Here is a 22349-nt window from a genome sequence, read left to right as displayed (position 1 = left end):
TTTTATACACCTTTATTTAACTTAGGCAAGGCAGTGAAGAACACATTCTTATTTTCAATGACGGCCTAGGAATGGTGGGTTAACTGAGTCGTTGAGGGGCACAACGATAGATTTTCACCTAATCAGCTCGGGGGATCCAATCTTGCAACCTAACAGTTAACTAGTCCAACACAATAACGACCTGCCTCTCTCGTTGCACTCCACAAGGAGACTGCCTGTTACGCGAATGTTGTAAGCCAAGGTAAGTTGCTAACTAACATTAAACTTATCTTATAAAAAACAATCAATCATAATCACAGGATAACTACACATGGTTGATGATATTACTAGATATTATCGAGCATGTCCTGCATTGCATATAATCTGACTGAGCATACAAGCATCTAAGTATCTGACTGAGCGGTGGTAGGCAGAAGCAGGCGCGTAAACATTCATTCAAACAGCACTTGTGTGTTTTGCCAGCAGCTCTTCGTTGTGGGTCAAGCATTGCGCTGTTATTGACTTTTATGACTTCAAGCCTATCAACTCCCGAGATGAGATGAGGCTGGTGTAACCGAAGTGAAATGGCTGGCTAGTTAGAGCGGGCTAATAGCGTTTCAAACGTCACTCGCTCTGAGCCTGTGGTTGTTTCCCTTGCTCTGCATGAGTAACGCTGCTTCGAGGGTGGCTGTTGTCATTGTGTTCCTGGTTCGAGCCCAGGGAGGAGCGAGGAGAGGGACGGAAGCTATACTGTTACACTGGCAATACTAAAGTGCCTATAAGAAAATCCAATAGTCAAAGGTTAATGAAATACAAATGGTAGAGGGAAATAGTCCTATAATAACTACAACCCAAAACTTCTTACCTGGGAATATTGAAGACTCATGTTAAAAGTAACCACCAGCTTTCATATGTTCTCATGTTCTGAGCAAGGAACTTAAATGTTAGCTTTCTTACATAGCATGTATTGCACTTTTACTTTCTTCTCCAACACTTTGTTTTTGCATTATTTAAACCAAATTGAACATGTTTCATTATTTATTTGAGGCTAAATTGATTTTATTGATGTATTATATTAAGTATTGTTGTAATTGTCATTAATACAAATAAATAAATAAAAATCGTCCGATTAAATCGGTATCAGTTTTTTTTTGGGGCCCTCCAATAATCGGGATCGGCGTTGAAAAATCATAATCGGTCGACCTCTACTTTGCACACCTGTATTTGGGGAGTTTCTCCCAATCTTCTCTGCAGATCCTCTCAAGCTCTGTCAGATTGGATGGGGAGCGTAGCTGTACAGGCATTTTCAGGTCTCTCCAGTGATGTTCAACCGGGTTCAAGTCCGGGCTCTGGCTGGGCTACTCTAGGACATTCAGAGACCTGTCCCGAAGCCACTCCTGCATTGTCTTGGCTGTGTACTTATGGTCGTTGTCCCTAACCCTAAAAACAACTCTTTATTATATATCTATACACATGTAAATGAACAATATTCATTTTCAATAAATAATAAATAAGAAAATGTACTCACGTACATCATCATAATACTTTAAAAAGTCCTTTCTGAAAGTAAAATGGAAAGTAGGTAAGCGCCGGATAAGATTTTTATGTAAATTGCATAGAAAAATTAGTGAAGCGTAAATCACTTTATCAGTGGTGAACCTTTGCCCCAGTCAGAGATTTTCATCAAGGATCTCTGTACTTTGCTCCGTTGATCTTTCCCTTGATCCTGACTAGTCTCCCAGTCCCTGCACCAGAAAACATCCCCACAGCATGCTGCTGCCACCACCATGCTTCACCGTAGGGATGGTGACAGGTTTCTTCCAGACGTGACACTTGTCACTCAGGCCAAAGAGTTCAATCTTGTGTGGAAGGACCACCAGAGGGCAGGCGGTGCTCATGGATAGTAGCCCAACAAGGCATGGGAGACAAGGTAACCAGAGGCAATTAAGCACAGCTGACGGTACTAATGACATACTCTCCTTCCCCTATAAGAGAGAGAATGGAACCAGCAGAGGAGGGGGGGGGGGGGGAAACTCTCTGGAAGATGGCCACCGAGAGAGAGGAGCTATCCAGGAAGAACCACTAAGACGGTGACAATCCCGTGACTTTTTGTTGTAGTTTAAAGATAATCCTATTGTGTTCCTGTTTCATCTGGAGAAGAAGATGTATGTTTTTCCTTGGAAGATTTTCATTGATTATGTTGGAGTGTTTGTGTTGACCAAATGCCCTCAATAGAGAACTGTGTTCAATCAAGAAAACCTATTCCTGACTCGTTTATTCCACCTTCCCGCTTTAGAGTGACGCCCAATTACTTGGTCCGCTCACATTGGTGGAGAATGCGGGGATTAGGTGGACGAGTGACATAAGGATAAGTGAGTAAATCAAGATTCTTCCAGTAGACTCGGAGGAACCATTCAAGAACGATGGATAACGCCCTACTACAACAATTGATCACGGCACAGCAGACAACCATAGAACTCCTGCAACAACAGCTGAGCTGACGAGAAGAACCTAGAGTTAAGCCAAGAGCGGCTGCTCACGCCATCTTACCTCGTCTCTCCAAGGAGGATGATATTGAGGCCTTCCTCATGACCTTCGAAAGGACGGCCACCTTGGAAGAGTGGCCGCCCACAGAATGGGCGAGCGCATTAGCCCCTCTTTTGACCGGGGTGGCTCAGGAAGCCTATTTTGACCTGGATTCCCGCGAAGCTGTGGACTATGGGCGACTAAAAACCGAGATCCTGTCCCGGTACAAGCTGACTGCCAGAGATAGGGCTGTAAAGTTCCATCAATGGACCTATACAGCTGATCAACCCGTCCGTGCCCAGATCTTCGCATTAATACGACTGACGAAACAGTCGCTAGAACCTGGAAAGGGAGTAGGACATGTGATAGAGACTCTCGTAGTGGACAAGATAGAGAGAATTACCCAGTGACTTAAAAAGGGTTGTGGGGCAAGCCAACCCGTTGTCAGCCGACGACATAGCCCAGGCGGTGGAAACATATCGGTCTACAGGGGAGTTGTTAAAAAGTGACAAGGAGGAACGGAAGGAGTCTTCCAATCCCGTACCACGACTCACCCCGGCGCGCCCGCCACCGAAACGTCCAAGCCCCCCCAGGAGGTGGGAGAAGTCAGCCACCACACAGCAGGGTCGGTGTTATAAATGTCAGTCTCCCAACCATTATGCCCCACAATGTCCTAGCAAGGATGAGCCCATGGTCACGGAGTCATCACTGCCTACCCCCACACATCCTGTTTTGAGGGGGCAGGATCAACACTGTTGGTTAGCAGAGATAGCCCCAGCCTCAGAGATTCCGGTGCGAGTCGAAGGACAAGATGTGGTAGCTATTCTCGACTCGGGAAGTATGGTTATGTTAGTAGAGGAGCAGATGGTGACCTCCGCAACACTGCTACCAGACAAACTGCTACCAGCCGTATCCATGGAGACACCCACTATTACCCCACTGTGAATCTGCCTATTCTCACTCCAAAAGGAAGGTGTACAGTCAGGGTAGGGAAAGTGCCCCAGCTGAAGGTGCCATTATTGATTGGGAGAGACTGTCCCCTATATAAGGAGCTTCGGCAGATGACGTTATGCACGGGAAGAAGGGGGACAGGAAAGAAGAGAAAATCCAAGCGAGGTAGTAGTCCTACAAGGAGACGTAGCCGCGTCCTCGTCCTCTGCAGCAGAGGAAGAAATAGCGACCCAACGTTTACGACAGATATTCCAGGAAACCACCGATGAAGACACATGAAGGGTTATACACAACGCAGGAAGGAAGGAGCAACCATACCATGGACGAGAGGAGGTGGCGTTGATGGCCCTGGAGGGCAAAGGAAAAGAGGAGGCTCTACCACAGGTGCACCGTGGCCAAACTCTCCTACCGGAGCAGTCAAGACAGCTAGACAAGCTGATTATGAACTTCGGTCGAATATTCTCTCCATTCCCAAGACAAACAGATGTCCTGTTCCACCATATCCACACTGAACCCGGCAAGAAGGTACATATCCGCCCTTACAGGATTCCTGAGGCTCGCCGAGTCATGGCTAAGAAAGAGGTGAGGGAGATGTTGAGGATGGGCGTGATCGAGCCCTCGACGAGTGAGTGGTCCAGTCCCATAGTCCTGGTCCCCAAATCCGATGGTAGTATGAGACTGCAACGACTTTAGGGGCGTGAATGCCATCTCTACATTCGATGTGTATCCCATGCCCCGCGTGGATGAACTCTTGGAGCGCTTAGGAAAGGCCAAGTTCATCACTACCCTGGATTTGACGAAGGGATATTGGCAAGTGCCGGTGGCTCCGGAGGATCGCCCAAAGAGTGCCTTCGCCACCCCAGAGGGGCTTTTCCAGTATGTGAGGATGCCCTTCGGACTGCACGGTGCCGCTGCAACCAAATGCCCTCAATAGAGAACTGTGTTCAATCAAGAAAACCTACTCCTGACTCGTTTATTCCACCTTCCCGCTTTAGAGTGACGCCCAATTACTTGGTCCGCTCACACTTGGTTCCGTCAAACCAGAGAATCTCGTTTCTCATGGTCAGAGTCCATTTGGTGCCCTTTGGAAAACTCCAAGTTGGCTGTCATGTGCCTTTAATTGATGAGTGGCTTCTGTTTAGCCACTCTTTTTTTATTTTTATTTTACCTTTATTTAACCAGGCAAGTCAGTTAAGAACACATTCTTATTTTCAATGACGGCCTGGGAACAGTGGGTTAACTGCCTGTTCAGGGGCAGAACGACAGATTTGTACCTTGTCAGCTCGGGGGTTTGAACTCACAACCTTCCGGTTACTAGTCCAACGCTCTAACCACTAGGCTACCCTGCCACTCTACCATTCAGGGCTGATTGGTGGAGTGCTGCACAGGTGGCTGTCCTTCTGGAAGGTTCTCCAATGCCCACAAAGGAACTCTGGAGCGCTGTCAGAGTGACCATCGGGTTCTTGGTAACCTCCCGGACCAAGGACCTTCTCCTCCGATTGCTTAATTTGGTCAGGCGGTCAGCTTTAGGAAGAGTCTTGGACAATTCTTTCGACCTCGTGGCTTTGCTCTGACATGCAGTCAACTGTGGGACCTTATATAGACAGAAGTGTGCCTTTCCAAATCCTGTCCAATCAATTGAATTTACCACAGATGGACTCTAATCAAGTTGTAGAAACATGGATGATCAATGGAAACAGGATGCACCTGAGCTCAATTTCAAACTCTCATAGCAGAAGGTCTGAATACTTGTGTAAATAAGGCATTTGTTGTTTATTTTTAATACATTTGCAAACATTTCTAAGAATCTGTTTTCACTTTGTCATTATGGGGTAGTGTGTGTAGATTGCTGAGGATTTTTATTTATTTAATCCATTTTAGAATAAGGCTGTAACGTAACAAAATGTGGTAAAATTCAAGGAGTCTGAATACTTTCCAAAGGCACTGCATCTGTAGTTTTAGACTCAAATACATAACACAGGTAGTGGTTATACAGATAATGAGACATGCACCAATATGGATACTAAAAACACTTTTGAACCTGTCCTCCACCCACCTCCTCCTGAATGGTGACCTGCTGCATCTCCTGGGAGAGCGCGATCTCCGCCTGAAAGGTGAGCGGCTGAACCGGCGCCGGACATCTAGGGCCGGGCTAGTGTCCCTACGGACCCCTACCTCTTCCTGGCTCCACATCCTGAAGATCACGTGACAAAAGGATAAGGTGTTCAACATTCAATATTCTCCATGCATTACCTAAAGTGGGTCTGATTTTATTTGGACAGTATTCAATGTGGGGATGATGTACAATGGACCGTGTTTGTTTGGGAATATCGTGGCATGACGACATGTAAAGTGCTATCTCCCATATAGCAATTAAGTACTTGTCTTTCTTGCACTAACATCTGCACTTGTTTTTTCTTATTGGCACTGTTTCTGCTGATAGCTGTCAAGGGCCTACCTGCAATAACAGTGATATTGCAAGTATCCTCCTCCCCTCACATTACTAGGGGTGTATTCACTAGAAACCAAATGGAAGCAACCGGACAAAATGGGGTCTCACCTGAACTTGCCTGATAAGAAACGCTACTTTTCGTTTCAAAACATTTTCTGTTGCAAAAAAAGGCGTTACAGTGTACACTAATTAATACACTCCAGGGCTTCCCATTCCAATGCTCATGGTCTATCCCGGGAGGAGAGTGATAACCCAGGAGCTGATGGTTGTCACATTATGTTACCGGTAAATTCATTTGTGGATTCTGTACCTGGTTGCGAGAGGACACATCTCCTCAAAAACAATAGCACGTGTTTATCTGTATTTAACACAAATGAATGTGTGTGTTTATGACGGATGTGTGTATGACACACCCGTGTTTGTTTTGGAATTGACATTTGGCACCCAAAAAATTCTGACCTGCCAGGTGGAAGTCTCTGTCGGTCAATCACTCTCCTTCGACTCTCCGGGGAGCGTGGGTGACCCCCTCTGGGTGGTGACGGTGACATGGCCCTTCGCTCAGCTGCCTGGGGGCCTGAGGATGAATCCAGGGAGTTCTGACATTGTGATGGGGACATGCTGCGCTGCAGATGGAGGGCGGGGCCTGGCGGCCTCCCTCGCAGGCCTGGAGAGCGGTTCTCCTTCCCAGAGGAAGCGTCCTTGGCGGGGGACTTGGTCGCCTTCTTGTCCTTGTCCCCTTCCTTATCTGGCCACCTGGCCTTGTAGTGCTCGGGTGACTTGTGGTTGCTGCCGCTGGGCTCCTGGTTTTGGGCTCCTCTGCTCTGAGCCGGTGGGGAAGGCTGCTTGCTGGTGCCAGGAGGAGACCTAAAGCACACTGAACTCCTGGAATGTCTTCTGCCGTCTCTATCCCTGGACGTGCTCCGTCCTCTCATCCGATCCTTGGTCTTCCCGTCTGTCCTGCTCTTCCTGGCATTTTTATTGGGATTGCTCTGCTTAGCTTTTCCGGCATCTGTCGACTCTCGCCGTCCTCTACAGGTGTCCTTAGCGGTCTGTGAGCCTGAGCCGGACCCGGGACCTGTTGCCCCTATACACCAGTGCTGCCCATTGTGCTCCCTCTCCACCTGAAGCTCCCCATCCTCCTCCTCTTCAGAGTGGAAGCCCTGGAGTATGAGCCCCATGTCCGACTGTACCCCCCTGCCCCCATCAGTCAGTTCACCGTCTAGCTCGGCTTGGATCAGGACCCTCTGTTTCTCCAGCTCCTCCAGAAGTGCCATCTCTTCATCTTCCAGTCTTGGGTGCTTGGAAGAGGAGGAGTACAAGGAAGCAACGTCATCGCCACAGTTTGAGAAGACATCGGTTGAGGGGTTGTCTTTACGCTTGTGCCTCTTGTGCTTGTGCCGGTGCCCGTGGCGCCGCTCCTTGACCTCTGGGGAGACGTGCTTCTGTCGCTTGTGTTTGCTGCGGTGCTTGTGTTTCTTCTTCTTGGTCTGGGCCGAGCTCACGGCAACGCGGAGCTTCAACGAACCAGCTTCGACTTTCCCGGCACTTCCTTCTTCCTCCTCTTCACATGACAGGTCCTCATTTTCCTCTTCATTGCCACTCCTCTCTGAGCTCTCTGCATCCTCTCCCCTGCGAACGAAAAAGATATAGGAAAAGGTCATGATTAGTCAATTGGGAAGGTCTATTGTAATTGGTTCATTTGACAACTAATGCTGGTTTATTCCACAACTACTAACGTTAGTGGTGCAACTTAAGTGTTTCTCAGACCTTTCCTTGGGGACCCTCAGTCGTTTCACAATTGTGTTCTAGTCTTAAACAAGCACACCTGATTCAATTAGTCTAAACTTGTCCAGTATTTCTCCGAGTTTCATAACTGACATTGACTTGGAAGATAGCTACATAACGTTAGCTAACTACCTAAATAACGTTAAACATCTAGCTATATAACTAAGTTAGCTAGTTTCAATTACAAACGGCAAATTTCTTCTAACGTTAGCTACTGTAGTTAGCCGCGTTAGTTAGCTACAGTACTGAAACAGGCTCTGTTATATACGATATTATTATTTTTCTCATTAACTTTAGTTACGACCACACGCAGAATACCCTATCGCGACAACTATACATCTTGCCTAAAACACAATTTTAAAAATGTCTTACGCTTGTTTTCTCTCGCCGTCGCAAGGTATGAAACCCATAGCAGCCATTTTCATTGTTAACTTTGGACATGCGCAATGGATAGGAAGACAAGGCAAGGCACTGTCTGTAAAGTAATGACAATTTTGCGTTTTGTCTGTATCCCCTATATAAGAGATTTCGAAATAATGAATCTTCTTTGGGCCTATATTTTGATGTGACACACTATTATATAATTATAAGTCAATAAGACTAAATGTAATTTACTGCACTGAAACGAACTATTCCATTAACAGTCTGTGGTCCCTAAAAAAGTCAGCAGGTTGGCTCATTGGCAGCTGGGATCCAGTTCGTTTCGGACGTGTTTACATTTCATACAGCATGAACTCATCGCTGATATAAATGTGACGTTATTGTCGTTTATGTCTTGCTATGTACTATAGATCTAGGTAACGTTAGCTACCTAGCTACCTGGAATTTGGCTCTGTGGTGACGAGCGAGTTTAATTCAACGCGATTCCATGTTTATCAAACGTAATGAACGCGAACTAGCTATCGTGGTAAATAGAAACGTTGCATATTTCAGCAAATTCAGTGTGTGTTCTTCATTATCTACCTACGTGCATGTGTTTGTATTTATTGTAGATTTCAGTTTCGCATGCATGCATTTTCCACAGCTAGCCAGCTTGACTTGTAGTGCTATGACTAAGTTCTTCCTATTATGCATGGTCAACAAGTGTAAGGTTAGACGCTAAGCAAGACTTTCTCTATTCATTATGTCTCTTGAATACAGAATATCTTGCTTAATCGGAGTATGGCTAGGACAAGTGTAGTTCAAACGAAGCTAATGTTGCATCCCCAACATTTTAGTTATGCTAATCTCATGCAATCCCTCTGTCTCCCCATGTTAGCTCAACCCAGATGATGAGTCCAGTCAATTATGATTTCCAGGACATCAGGCCAGTCACACTACACCTTCCAGAAGAGACGGTCACCTCCTTGTACTGTGTCACTGCTAAGGGGCTGGAGGCCCAAGTGGCTTCCGTAGTCGAAGCCTTCCTGGTTGAAGTCTACCGCTGCAGAGTGTGCCAGTTCACCAGTGGCCTAAAAGGCATTATCCAAACACACGTACTGGAGAGGCACGATTTAGGAGCCTCCTCCTGCCCTGGTCTTCCCTGTCTTGAGAAGGACAATGGCCTTGAGGTAGGGGTGGGAGTTGACAGAGAAGATGATGATGATGATGAACTGGACCAAAATGGCTCCCCAGGCTACAACCTGGAGGATGACCTCCATTCTGTCTCAAAGGATGCTGATGATGACCAGATGGATCATATGGGCTTGGAGCGCATGTCCTTCCTGCTGCCCATGTACGGCATGCTGCCCAATATCAGTCCCCGGTCATGTGACATGGCCCTGAGTTCCAACTCGGACGGGAGCCTCCACGTTGCACAGACCTGTGAGGTAAGAGAGAAGTTTAACTGGAGTGGGAAAAAATTGTGTTTCAAATGCAGTGAAAATTCCAGTCGAGTAGATTCGTCACTAAAGGTGGACTAGTAATTTCCAATTCTATGTAGGCAATATATTCACAGATTTGTAGCTGAGAATCAGTTTTGTTTATCCTGCTCTGGTCCTATACAGGTGAGCACTTTGTTTGAGGAGGACGAGAGACATGGTGAGGAGGACGAAGAGGAGAGCGTGTTCCGATTGGATGCTGCCAACTCCGTCAACCTGTCGTGTCCAATGGGCACGGTGGTGAAAAACGAGGCCAAGGATGATGAAATGGCCCAGTCAGCTCACCTCATGACCCTGGGCCTCTGTCGCATCTCCACAGCCAACAAGGGCCTCTCAGGCCGAGCGGTTACCCAGCTTCCCTCAACTCCCATCGGGCAAGAGGGTTTGGAGTCAGACACCTCCCTGGATGACAAGATGGATGACAAAATGCCCCAGTCCCAGGGAAAGCAGTCCCCTCCTCCTCATGGCTCCAAGCAGCAGAGGTCACTGTTCTGTGTTCTCTGCCGCGCCACCCTGACCTCTAGACACTTGCTTGAGGTCCACCTTAAATGCCACAACGGGGACAGGGGCTTCAAGTGCCTTCAGTGCGGCTGGACGTCGGCCGGGTGGGGGGAGATGGAGCGCCACTGGAGGGCCCACGGGAAGAGGATGCGGCGAGGGAAAAAAGAGAAAGAGAGGGGGATAAGGCCCCATGGCTGCCAGGTTTGTCTCCGGAAGTTCCGGAGTGTTAAGTCCCGGGATGCACATGAGCGGCGGCACCACAGTCAACGGCGGAGTCCTCAAGAATGCTTCACGTGCCAGCACTGTGACTACAGTGGTGAGGATCTGTTCCCTACTATTCCACCTAACATTGAACTTGTTCCGTGATAGAGTCGCAAAGGGAGGGTTTATTACTGGAATCTTTACCAGTAAACTACTCAAATTTTGGTATCTGTCAAGTTTTTTTAATTTTATCAGGTGACATCCGGTTGCCTTTTTGGGTACTTTTTGGGTACATATTATCACAGATGTCTGTAATTATCTCTGGGGTAGTTCCACCTCAACAAATGCGAGAGGATTTTGACACCCAACATCTAAGATTGTTCTGAAATTGTTTCTGTAGTTAGAAACTAATAAGATAAGCATTTCTGCAATATTGTTTTGTTAAAATATAATTTGATCTCTGAAGAATTTAATCTAATTGATTGCACCCAAATTGGCCATTTTAATTTATGGGATTCAGATAACATTCAATAAATATAGTACGTAACATCTGATTTGGACAAAACTTCATCCTAACAATGAGTAAGACTTTTTTTTTTAAAGCCGCCCACCTCAACGGCCAGTATACAGTATCAGTTCTCTGTTTGACAAGTAGTATGCAGCTGCTGCTTGGAGTATTGTTGGTGATGGTTTTTGCCCATTCAGAAAGAGTATTAATTGAAGTCGCTTGCATTTTCCCCGATAAATAAGTGTCAATGTACCAGGTTTTGCTCACCAGATGCTGTTCCTGCTATTGCCACACCCTTTTATCCATGTTGCTGGTCTCTTGGGTTTTATTAAATGTATCACAACACTTTCAAACCTTGGGTAGAAAACCAATAGCTTTTGTGATGAAAATAAATTGTGATCATCCTCACAATTCAAGCCAGTCCTCAATGAAAGCAATTCAGTTTTTCCTTCCCTTAGGCTTAATCTATGTCCAGGAAACTGCCCCTGTGTGTGGTTTATTCCCTTAGACTACAGCAAACCGTTAGGCTACAGCAGTTATGTTATAGTCTCTAAGGGTTTTCAATGGTAAAAGTCCCAAACATACACTGTATAGTGTTTTGTATTGGGTTGTGTTTAGTCAATAACCCAATTCTCCATAACATTTTTGGGCTTCATATGATAATTGCACCATAGGCATAGCCCTCTCAGAGAGCTGCCACATGTTGGACATATTCAAGGAGAGTTGGGTTGCTAAGAGAAGGACAAAATGAATTGCTTTCATGGGGGACTGGCTTAACTTGTGAGGATAACCACACAAAAAGCTATTGGTTTTCTACCCAAAGCTGCAAAGAAAATGCTGTGATACATTTGATTACACAAGAGACCAGCAAAATGGATAAAAGCAGGAACAGCCCGGTAGCTGGTACTTTCACTTCATTTTGGGTGGAAACGCAAGCGACTTCAATTGCTAATTTCTCTGATCAGAAAGAAAAAAAACATCACAAAAAACACTGACAGTACATTACATAGTATGAATAAACAATGCTCTGAGTTGCAGCTTCATACAACTTGTCAAACTGATACTGTATACTGGCCATTGGGTTGGGCTTGGTTTGGGTTGACTGGCTACCCAGACTCCTTGCTCCAGCTAAAAGCCACGCTCACATACATTAGTATCTTCTCCGCAATGAGTCTGGATCGGAGTAGCCCTCCAAACCATAGCCATAACCATAACTCAAGCTAATTGTTCCCGCAAGAAAGGGTGGTTACCGACAATACCACGATCAGAACAACTCCTAGAACTACAAGCTTCAAGAAGGACATTCATTCTAAAAAGTACACTATTTGCGCAATGTATTTTTTTTACCCTATGTGTGTACAGTACTGTATTTATTCTTGGGATATTGTTTTTCAAAAGGAAAATATCAGGAGTGTGTCTTTAATTCCCCAAGTTACCAAAGATTCTGTTAACTTTGGTAAATTACCAGCAGCTTTCCAACTCTATTCAGCGATGAATACATTTACATTAATACAGATGATACAAATTTTACCCAGCTGTACCATCTCTGTCTGTCTTCCAGATAAGTCATGGGACAAGCTGCACAAACACATTCTCTCAGAGCACAAAGCCTTTGGGGACAGACTGACAAACCCGGATGGACTGAGCACCCATGTTGTGTAAGTAGTTTGCCTGTTCCCTTCCTGCGCCATAGTCTGAGAGCAACAAACCAACCTACTCATTGTGTGCACCCAAAATATTTTAAAAGCATTTGGTCTGGACATATGCCATATTTGAGTTTCATAAAAAATGCATCCTTCTTCCCTCTATTCTGTGAAGTAATCAATGATTAGACATGGCACAATGGCTCAATCAAATGGCTCAGGAAAAATTGACTTTTTAAAGAATTTTAATGAGAATACTGTATAAAATCTATTTGGATGAATTTTCACAAGTTGGTCTTTGAACACAGTTGAGAGAGTTGATTATCTCAACCATACGTCTTTGACCATTAAAGGGGCAATCTGGTATTGGTACAACCATTTTGGACTTGATAATATACTTGGTAAAGATATACTGTATACCCATTGATTAGTGAAGAATATAACTTTTGTCTCAAACAGTTTTTTTTTTTAATAAATGAAATTTCATAAATACCTTATTTACATAAGTATTCAGACTCTTGTGACTCATTGCGCTCAGGTGCATCCTGTTTCCATTGATCATCCTTGATGTTTCTACCACTTGATTGGTGGTAGAAATGTACCTGTGGTAAATTCAATTGATTGGACATGATTTGGAAAGGCACACACCTGTCTGTATAAGGACCCACAGTTGACAGTGCATGTCAGAGAAAAAAACAAGCCATGACGTCGAAGGAATTTTCCATAGAGCTCCGAGAAAGGATTGTGTCGAGGCACAGATCTGGGGAAGGGTACCAAAAAATGTCTGCAGCATTGAAGTTCCCCAATAAGTTTAGAACCACCAAGACTCTTCCTAGAGCTGGCCGCCCGGCCAAACTGAGCAATCGGGGGAGAAGGGTCTTGGTCAGGGAGGTGCCCAAGAAGCCAATGGTCACTAATAACAGCTCCAGAGTTCCTCTGTGGAGATGGGAGAACCTTCCAGAAGGACAACCATCTCTGCAGCACTCCACCAGTCAGGCCTTTATGGTAGAGTGGCCAGCCACTCCTCAGTAAAAGGCACGACAGCCCGCTTGGAGTTTGCCAAATGGCCCCTAAAGGACTCTGACCATGAGAAACAAGATGCTCTGGTCTGACGAAACCTGAATGCCTTGAGGGGCCCAGCCAGAGCCCGGACTTGAACACGATCAAACATCTCTGAAGATACCTGAAAATAGCTCTGCAGTGATGCTCCCCATCCAACCTGACAGAGTTTGAGATGGATTACTTGCAGAGAAGAATGGGAGTAACCCCCAAATACAAGTGTGCCAAGCTTGTAGCATCATTCCCAAGAAGACTCGAGGCTGTTATCGCTGCCAAAGGTCCTTCAACAAAGTACTGAATAAAGCGTCTGAATAGTTACAGTACTAGTCAAAAGTTTGGACACACCTAGCAGTCAAGAGTTTTTATCTATTTTTACTGTTTTCTACATTGTAGAATAGTAGTGAAGACATCAAATCATATAGTAACCAAGTTTTTTTAAACAAATCGAAATATATTTTAGATTCTTCATAGTAGCTGATGACAGCTTTGCACACTCTTGGCATTCTCTCAACCAGCTTCACCTGGAATGCTTTTCCAACAGCCTTGAAGGAGTTCCCACATATACTGAGCACTTGTTGGTTGCTTTTCCTTCACTCTGCGGTCCAACTCATCCCAAACCATCTCAATTGGGTTGAGGTCGGGTGATTGTGGAGGCCAGGTCATCTGATGCAGCACGTCCTGTTGAAAAACAAATGATAGTCCCGCTAAACAGATGGGATGGCGTATTGCTGCAGAATCACTGACAGTGTCACCAGCAAAGCAGCATCATACCTCCTCCATGCTTCACGGTGGGAACCACACATGCTGAGATCATCTGTTCACCTCGCTCTGTGTCTCACAAAGACACAGTGGTTGGAAACAGAAATCTCCAATTTGGACTCATCAAACCAAAGGACAGATTTCCACCGGTCTAATGTCCATTGCTCGTGTTTCTTGGGCCAAGCAAGTCTCTTCTACTTATTTTTTTAAAACTTTTTTTAGCTAGGCAAGTCAGTTAAGAAAAAATTCTTATTTACAATGACGGCCTACCTCGGCCAAACCGTAACCCGGACGACGCTGGGCCAATTGTGCGGCGCCCTATGGGACTCCCAATAACGGCCGTTTGTGATACAGCCTGGAATCGAACCAGGGTCTGTAGTGACGCCTCTAGCACTGAGGATGCAGTGCCTTAGACCGCTGCGCCACTCGGGAGTCCCTTTAGTAGTGGTTTCTTTGCAGCAATTGGACCATGAAGGCCTGATTCACAATGTCTCATGAGGCGGTCCTCATGAGAGCCAGTTTCATCATAGTGCTTGATGGTTTTTGCAACTGCAAATTTTCCATATTGACTGACCTTTATGTCTTAAAGTAGTGATGGACTGTTGTTTCTCTTTGGTTATTTGAGCTTTTCTTCCCATAATATGGGCTTTGTCTTTTACCAAATTGGGCTATCTTCTGTATACCACCCCTACCTTGACACAACACAACTGATTGTCTAAAATGCATTAAGAAGGAAAGAAATTCCAGAAATTCACTTTTGAAATGGATTCCAGGTGACTACCTCATGAAGCTGGTTGAATGCTAAGAGTGTGCAAAGTTGTCATCAACGCAAAAGGTGGATACTTTGAAGAATCTCAAATATATATATATATATTTTTTTGATTTTACAATTTCATGCTTACTACATGATTCCGTGTGTCTTATTTCATAGTTCTGATGTCTTCACTATTATTCTACAATGTAGAAAATTGTAAAAAATTAAGAAAAACCCTGGAATCAGGTGTGTCCAAAAAAATTTGCCTCGTCATTATGGGGTATTGTGTGTAGATTGATTTAGGAAAAAAACAGTTGAATCCATTTCTGAATAAGGCTGTAAAGTATCAATGTGGAAAAAGTAAAGGGGTTTGAATACTTCCCGAATGCACTGTGAGCTTTTTTAGACACTTTATAGCCTCAAATGGTTAAAACTATAAGTTTGATCTCATGGATGGTCAGCCCTTGCATTAATGGCTGTCTTCATGAATTTGAGGCTGGTTATATTTCGACAACCCATCCGTCCCTCAGCTGTTTACCAAAACGACAATGGCGTCGTGACCGATTTGTTGTTTTCAAGTGCAGATGGTCCATTTAACGTTGCCATCTCCAACTCACAGGTGTGCTTTGAGGAAGTTCACCCACGAAAGTAATTACCCACAAGATCTGCAAGGAGTGGAGCCAGAAAAGTGGAATAAGTGGATGCCGAAGCAGAGGGGAAGAAAGGACGGAGAGGAGGGCAGAGAGGAGCGCAGAGAGGAGCAAGGGCAGAAAGCGGAGGAATCGGTGAGGAAGAAAGGGAGGAAAGAGTTCTGCTGTGCCCTCTGCAACAGGTACAGTCACTCAGAAGTGTCAGTAACACATTTTACCACAAGGGGTCAGAGTACAGTTTGTTGTGGAAGAAAAGAGTATTGCAGAAGCTTTGTTTGTTTATTTCCTTTTCTGTGTGTTTTCAGTACCATATAAAACTGGGCTGTAAAACCATAGAGATCCTATTCAATTAAACCCCTCAAAGTTCCAGAATGGTCTGAAAATGGCAGCCATTGTGGTCAAAGAGAAATCCAAACAAGTCTAATGAATGGCAGTAGAGGCATAGGTGATGCATTTCCTGCTTTTACTTGTGCAGGAAAATAAAAGTAAGGCATTTGATTAGGGCTGGGCGATATGGCCAAAATATCATATCATATATGGTATTTTAATTTTACGGTATGACTATTTGACGGTATTTGATGTTTTTGATTAATAAAAGTTCTACATTTGCTTTGAGTAGTACGTGACCCTAAGGTGGCAACACATACATTCTAAATGATTTCAATGGGTCTTTCTCCATTCTGATTGTTTTATACTGTTCAATTCAACTTCAACCTAAAATAATTTCCTGCATTTCCATCAATTTCAGCATTTCTTGCACTCATTTGAGATCATTTCCACACTGTCACGATATGGGCAAAAAAACGAGGCCTTATTTTTAACCAAATGTTGCAATTGTGATATAGATCAAAACACTTGGATGAACTTTTGGAATCATGGAAATAGAATGTTTTATTACAAGTCTATAGTTAGAATATAAATAATACTGGGCACTTTGAATACAGTGTTTGTTTGACATGGCAACAAATGAAAATGCCATGGACGAGTTATTGTGACAGGGTAGGAACCAAAGTGATGTTCTGTGTTTCTTTGGGGACCCTATAATCTTTGGTTACATTAAATCTTTATTCATGTAGCCAACATATTCATGCTTCGCCTATTCCTCTTTGATTTAGAAGATACTGTTGCACAAACATACTGATTTAGGCCCCTGCCAGCACTGGTAGAGCGCTCCTTAAGTGACGGTGTGGTACTAGGTCTGTGTGGAGTGACTGACTGACTGATATAGATGATGACGACTCAAGTAGCGGAGTAAACTACAAATGAATGTTACACACGGCGTATCACATTTAACAATTAAAAATACTGTTTATACAGGTTTTGTACAAATGGAATGTTGCCATATTGGCAGTTATTTAGAAACATTTATGGAAATGGATGGTTAGCTAGCTAACTGGATGGCTAGCTAGCTAACAAACATACAGTGCAGATAGTTTTACACTATAAATTTTTTAAGATTCTTAGCACAGCACTGGCAAACCGTAGTTGAACAACTCCCTTGCCAAAATGGCTGATCTTTCATACCATCATAGATGCGGTAAAGAGGTCAATTGAACGGAGACCATGGCGGATAGAAGAAGGATGCCAGATTGGTGCACATTCAAAAAATCTGATTTTAACAAAGTGGATATTCGTCAAATCTTTCCCCCGTGCGTTTCCATTGTTTGGATCGAGTTCCATTGGCCTTACTGCATCAGTAGCTAGGTTTCAATCCAATTGGCGACAGATTTGAATGCGAATATTCTAAAATCTGCATTAAGAAAATACTATTTTTTTCACCAGTGGTGTCTCCACCAAACGGACTTTGTGCGGCTAGAAATTAGTGCGTGATGGCGTAGTGCACACAAAGTAATTTTTCGCTTAAGTTTTCATGTTCAAAATAAAAATCTAAAGTTCAATGTGTTTGCATCACATTTTCCACACCACTCACTCTACTGAGTTTTGTCACAAAAACCTTTGGGTTAAATAGCAAATGTGCCTCCTCTGGTCTTGGCACGTGTGCTCTAGCCAATAACGGATACAGTGCAGGTAGGCTAGTCTAAATGATGAGATTATTATGATAAGAGCGATAATATTTTAGTTTGCCAAGCATCGATCATCATGTCACCAGAATAAGACCCTCGATATTTTTTGTAAAGGAGCATCAAGCTCATCAGTTCATAACTTATTACATCTGTAGCCTAGTAAACTGCATGCTTTCCCGACGAGTTGTAGTGGGAGGACATGTCATCATGTGACATGAAGTTTACTTTGATATGATGGTTATTATATCAATATTTGCTCATAAAAGCATTTCTACTGACATTTCTTGCATAATTAATTTTACCAACACAAAAAGTTCCCACCATTATATATGTTATGACTTTATGCACATAAAAGCTGTGGATGGAAACGTGGTTTATAAGAAGGTTCATGTTCTAGTGTTCTAATTCTATGTGTAAAACTTTCATAGAATCATTGCCACGTTATGGTGGTATAGTTGCAGCACATATCAAGTAAATGCTACGGTGTGTGTTTGAGAGACAGGCATAGAGGAAGCCCACTTTAAACAAACTGCAACCTTTAAGGCCTTAATGTATACACAATTTCTGAAGCATTGATGTAGTGCTTATAAAGACTTTCTGAATGACATATAAAGCCTTCATAACGTGTTGTAAATGCATCTCAATGAGCCCTGTTTCCTGCCATGACAGGAAGTTCTCCACCAAGCTGACCATGCGTCGCCACATGGGCATCCACCAGGGGGACAAGCCCTTTGAGTGTCCCCATTGCCACTACAGCACCCGGCTCAAGGCCTCACTGGTACAGCACCTCCGTGTTCATACAGGTAACGTCTTTAGACCATATTCAATCATCCTAGCTGGTACTGTAGTCCGCACAAGGACACACACACACTGGTGTTATTCATTACATTGTTGTACCTCAATGTTCTACCTGTGTAGTAAGGCACATATTACTGTGTGTGTGACTTGTACATGTGGGAAATGTGTACGTTTTGGAGTGTTACATTTGTATTGTAAAGAGACAAGTCCAGAATAGCTGGACATGCAAAATCCAGTGTCGGGAACACTGTTGGAGGAGGAACTCCTCCCATATTGACCTATATGTTCATCCCATATAGGTCAATTTTCCATTCCACTGACATGATATATATACATAACAAACACAATGTTTAGGGGAATTCAGTGTTTCTCCCAGATAGGGCCACCCCGAGAAACATGCAGGAAAGCCGACACCAATATTTACTATATAATGCAGCCATTTTTTTTAGGAATTGGGGTGCACTGGGCAACAGAGTAATAATTTGCAGTTTGATTCTGAGCAAAACATTTTTTTTGTCAATAGTTGGAAAGCTACTGAACCCCATAATAGTAACAGTTTTTTTGCTGAAGATTATGAAAATGAGGTTGAAAAGTGTTGAAATTGCCCTTTAAGTAGCTACCTACTCTGGCCCAATAAAACAGTTATCTACAGCAGCTTTGGGTTTAAAAATGTCTTTCTACTATACAAGGGGTGCAGAGTTCCCAACCTGTCCTTGAGGGCCACAGTCACATGGATTGTTGTACTTGCCTTTAAATACCCACTGTAGTGACTAGTGAAAAGCCAGCTTTTCAAACTGAAAAACAATGTTCTGAGCCCACCAATAATCTTGTACAGAGTTTTTAGTGTGACAATAATATGTGATAAAAGGTTCAGATTGAACCCTTACTGTCTTTGTGACCTCTGAGCTGTCAACTATCTACCTGTAGGTGAGAAGCCCTTCAAATGCCTTCAGTGTCCCTACGCCTCCATCGACAGCAGCTCCCTGCGCCGACACTCCCGCACACACACACAGGAGAGGCCCTACTGCTGCCAGTACTGTCCCTACAGCAGGTAACCACACACACACCCACTAATGTATGTTTAGAGTTCATGTTAATCGTTTGCTAACTCTATCTCTACTCCTCAATGACCTACTCTGTGTGCCTCGCCAGTCTCCCACACTGCCGACATTGTAAGTTAGCTCTCTCTCTCCCTCCCTGTCTGTCTCGCTCTCACTATCTCCCTCTTTCTCTTTCAATCTTTCTGTAGCATCCAGAAAAAGAGCTTAGATCTCCACGCACGACGCCACCACACAGGCGAGTCTTTCCCCTGCCACCTCTGTCCGTACGCTACACCGGACCGCCAGCTGCTGCTGCGCCATGTGCGCAAGCACCACTCTTCTGAACCATCCCACGTATTGGGACCAAGGACACCCAAACGTCCCAAATCCTCTGTCTCTGCAGGAAGGGTCCAGTAATCCTGACAAATAACCTCTCTGGGTCATGTTCAGTAGTCACCAAACGAAAGAAAACTGACTGATTGAGAGGGACTACCTGGACTTCCTTTTCCATTGTGTGGCCTAATGGAACATGACCCTGATCTTGAATGAAAATGTGTCTTTAATCATATTAAACAAGTACATTTATTTTACTACACCTCACAATACTTTATATTTCTTTAGAAATGAAATGGTAATTGGTAATTACATAGTAATAACCAAATAATTTTCTGTGAAGTTTCTGAAGTTGAATCGGTACCGCTTGCCGTGCAGGAACAGAGAGAACAGGCTAGCTGGAGAAGGGGTCCTTATGGTGTAGCTGACCCTGCTCATTCCTGATAAATGTAGGATTTTAGACAAATCTGACGGAGTTGACCAAATCCCCGGACACATTTTTTAGGGATCACAGTTTTGAGTGAGATATTATTTAGTCAGAGAGGACAATTGCAAGAAACTACATACAATCTTTTTTCATGTAATATTCATTATTGCCAGTTTTTTTTGAGTTTGGAACACTTTTTTTTGAGAGTTTGTAATTGGGATCCTTTGCTCCAGACAAGGGCATTTCCGGGCATAGCCGACATGTAAATGTAATTTTTAAGCTCAAATCCACCCCATTTTCGAACGTTGCTATGAGCACAACCAAATGACAGAAGTGATGGATTCGACTTCCGCTTTACCTCTCTACTGCAGTACGCCGGTGCCAAACTTGCCAGAGTCAATTTTAGGAGAATAAAAGTCAAGTAAACATGAATTAGTGTAAGTAGACTTTATAGTAGGCTAGTTTTGTTGTGATAATAACGTTAGTGTTGTTGTATAGTTAAGGCCTGGGCCATCCAGCAAGCCAATAACTATAACGACAACTAATGATCAACTATAGGCTACATACAGTAACTGTAAAACGTTGGTGAGCATCCACACTAAAGGAAAGTTGATCATTTATCGTTCTACAGTCCTACCCTTTCAATCAACTGATCAACTTATCCTACTGCAAGCCGCCTATTAATAAGGTGCTAACACAAGACCATTCATGAGGTCTCTAACTCACAGACACTGGTTCAGACCATTCAGTGCTTACAGTGTGTGTTCATTGTCATAGTGACAACTGCAAATAATACTTCAATGTAAATGTAGGCCTAACGAGAAATAATATAGTAATTCATACTTAAATGTAGTAATTCAACAACAAACTCAGTTTAGCCTGCACATCTTTTACAGCATGTCATTGCCTCATTGCTTAAGTGGTTTGCAAGTGATTTCCATTTTTGTAATGGTTGTCAATTCCATTGGGTCTGCTTTTTCACTGTGTTCATCTCTGTATGTCCTGTGCCACCATTTGCAATGCATCAGTGCGACAATGTTATCATAACCGGCCAAAAGTAGTCACACCAATGCACTTTCTCTCCTCCACTTTCCCAAACATACATTTTCTATGCAGTAGGCCTGTAAAAAAATCTGTCCTGCTCCTCCTCTCTACCTGACTTTCCCTCACAGTCCCTGAAGTCCCATTAGTTTGGCTGTTCAGCCTACCTTAGTTATCCCTCACCCATTATAACGCTGCTATTCCCAACCAATCGGAGCGCTTGGATATTATTTGGACACTACACCCGCAGCCAAAAGTTTTGAGACTGACACAAATATTAATTTTCACAAGGTCTGCTGCCACGATGTCTTTTATAATGAATTATAGGTATTTATTTATTGTCCTATGATTGTGGAACAATTTTAAAATAAATTATAGCGAATTATTTATTTATGATCCTATTTTAATGGTACGGTCCACGACCCTATACCCTAGACACCCACCTGAATGACCCAGATACTAAGGAGAAGTCCCTAACTGTTTTATGTGCCTGCTGTAAGCGGTCTGTATTTAGCCAAAATGAGGTCAGAGACCAAGAGCAGCACTGCCCCCTCAAGATTCTGAGCCTGCTTGGCAGGGTTGGTCCTGCAAAGCCAAAGCCCACTAAAGGGAGAGCATACTACACAAGGAAATTCTCAAAGCTACTAATGAGAACCTTGACGACCTTGTACCTAGCTGGTGGGGATTCCGGTGGGGTGCCCCACCCAGGCAGTGGCAGTGCTGGCAACACTAGCTGCAGTAACCCATGGAGAGGGGTTCACACTCGGACATTCAGAGAGGGGGTATATTATTGTGACCCTGGTGGCAGGGTCTGACTGCATGGAGATGCTTGGGAATATGGTCAATACGGATGACCGTATTGTGGGTGTTTCAGGGAAAAGGTGTACACTTGACCTCCATCATCTAGGATGTGACAATGGTTAACAAAATCTCTCAATTTCTGCCCATTTTTTGCGCGGTCTTGCAGGCCTTCTGTAGTGCATTTGCAAATCAAGACATTTCTTGAGTTGGGCTCTGAGATGGTGCAATTGTTGAGAATGTGAGCTTATGGTTGTGTGG

The 22349-nt window shown here is 44.0% G+C and overlaps 2 protein-coding genes across 7 annotated transcripts in view; one reads left to right on the top strand and one right to left on the bottom strand.

The window, feature by feature from the left end:
- The window catches only part of LOC109874847 (serine/threonine-protein kinase PRP4 homolog), a 44334-nt gene extending 36173 nt beyond the window's left edge, over window positions 1-8161 (bottom strand). For all 5 annotated transcript variants that reach the window (XR_004206332.1, XR_002252743.2, XR_004206333.1 and 2 more), the window contains exons 1-3: window positions 8066-8161; window positions 6368-7537; window positions 5513-5650 (exon numbers count right to left, since the gene is read on the bottom strand). Coding sequence is in view for 1 of the 5 variants with exons in the window: in XM_020466875.2 (XP_020322464.1) it covers window positions 5513-5650; window positions 6368-7537; window positions 8066-8118 (1361 nt within the window). In the remaining 4 variants the exon portion in view is untranslated. The remainder of the gene's footprint in view (window positions 1-5512; window positions 5651-6367; window positions 7538-8065) is intronic.
- A 206-nt stretch (window positions 8162-8367) lies between these two features.
- On the top strand, window positions 8368-21675 carry si:dkey-154p10.3 (zinc finger protein 454). Of its 2 annotated transcripts, none has more exons than XM_020466879.2 (8): window positions 8368-8490; window positions 8952-9501; window positions 9679-10369; window positions 12324-12420; window positions 15597-15809; window positions 18321-18454; window positions 19377-19500; window positions 19699-21675. In XM_020466879.2, the coding sequence occupies exons 1-8, from the start codon at window positions 8474-8476 to the stop codon at window positions 19904-19906; spliced, it is 2034 nt and encodes a 677-aa protein (XP_020322468.1). In that variant the 5' UTR covers window positions 8368-8473; the 3' UTR covers window positions 19907-21675. The 2 variants fall into 2 exon arrangements, with proteins under 2 accessions (XP_020322468.1, XP_020322470.1); XM_020466881.2 differs by having other exon boundaries at window positions 8377-8600.
- Window positions 21676-22349: the final 674 nt, after the last annotated feature.

The sequence above is a fragment of the Oncorhynchus kisutch genome, linkage group LG30, assembly GCF_002021735.2.
Source record: "Oncorhynchus kisutch isolate 150728-3 linkage group LG30, Okis_V2, whole genome shotgun sequence".
Lineage (NCBI taxonomy): Eukaryota > Metazoa > Chordata > Actinopteri > Salmoniformes > Salmonidae > Oncorhynchus > Oncorhynchus kisutch.
The sequence above is the reverse complement of the archived record's forward strand: the minus strand, read 5'-3'. Positions and strand labels throughout refer to the sequence as shown.

Coding starts and splice junctions, on each gene's coding strand:
- si:dkey-154p10.3 (XM_020466879.2), top strand. Junction 9,502..9,678: donor ACGTTGCACAGACCTGTGAG/GTAAGAGAGAAG, acceptor GGTCCTATACAG/GTGAGCACTTTGTTTGAGGA. Junction 10,370..12,323: donor CCAGCACTGTGACTACAGTG/GTGAGGATCTGT, acceptor TCTGTCTTCCAG/ATAAGTCATGGGACAAGCTG.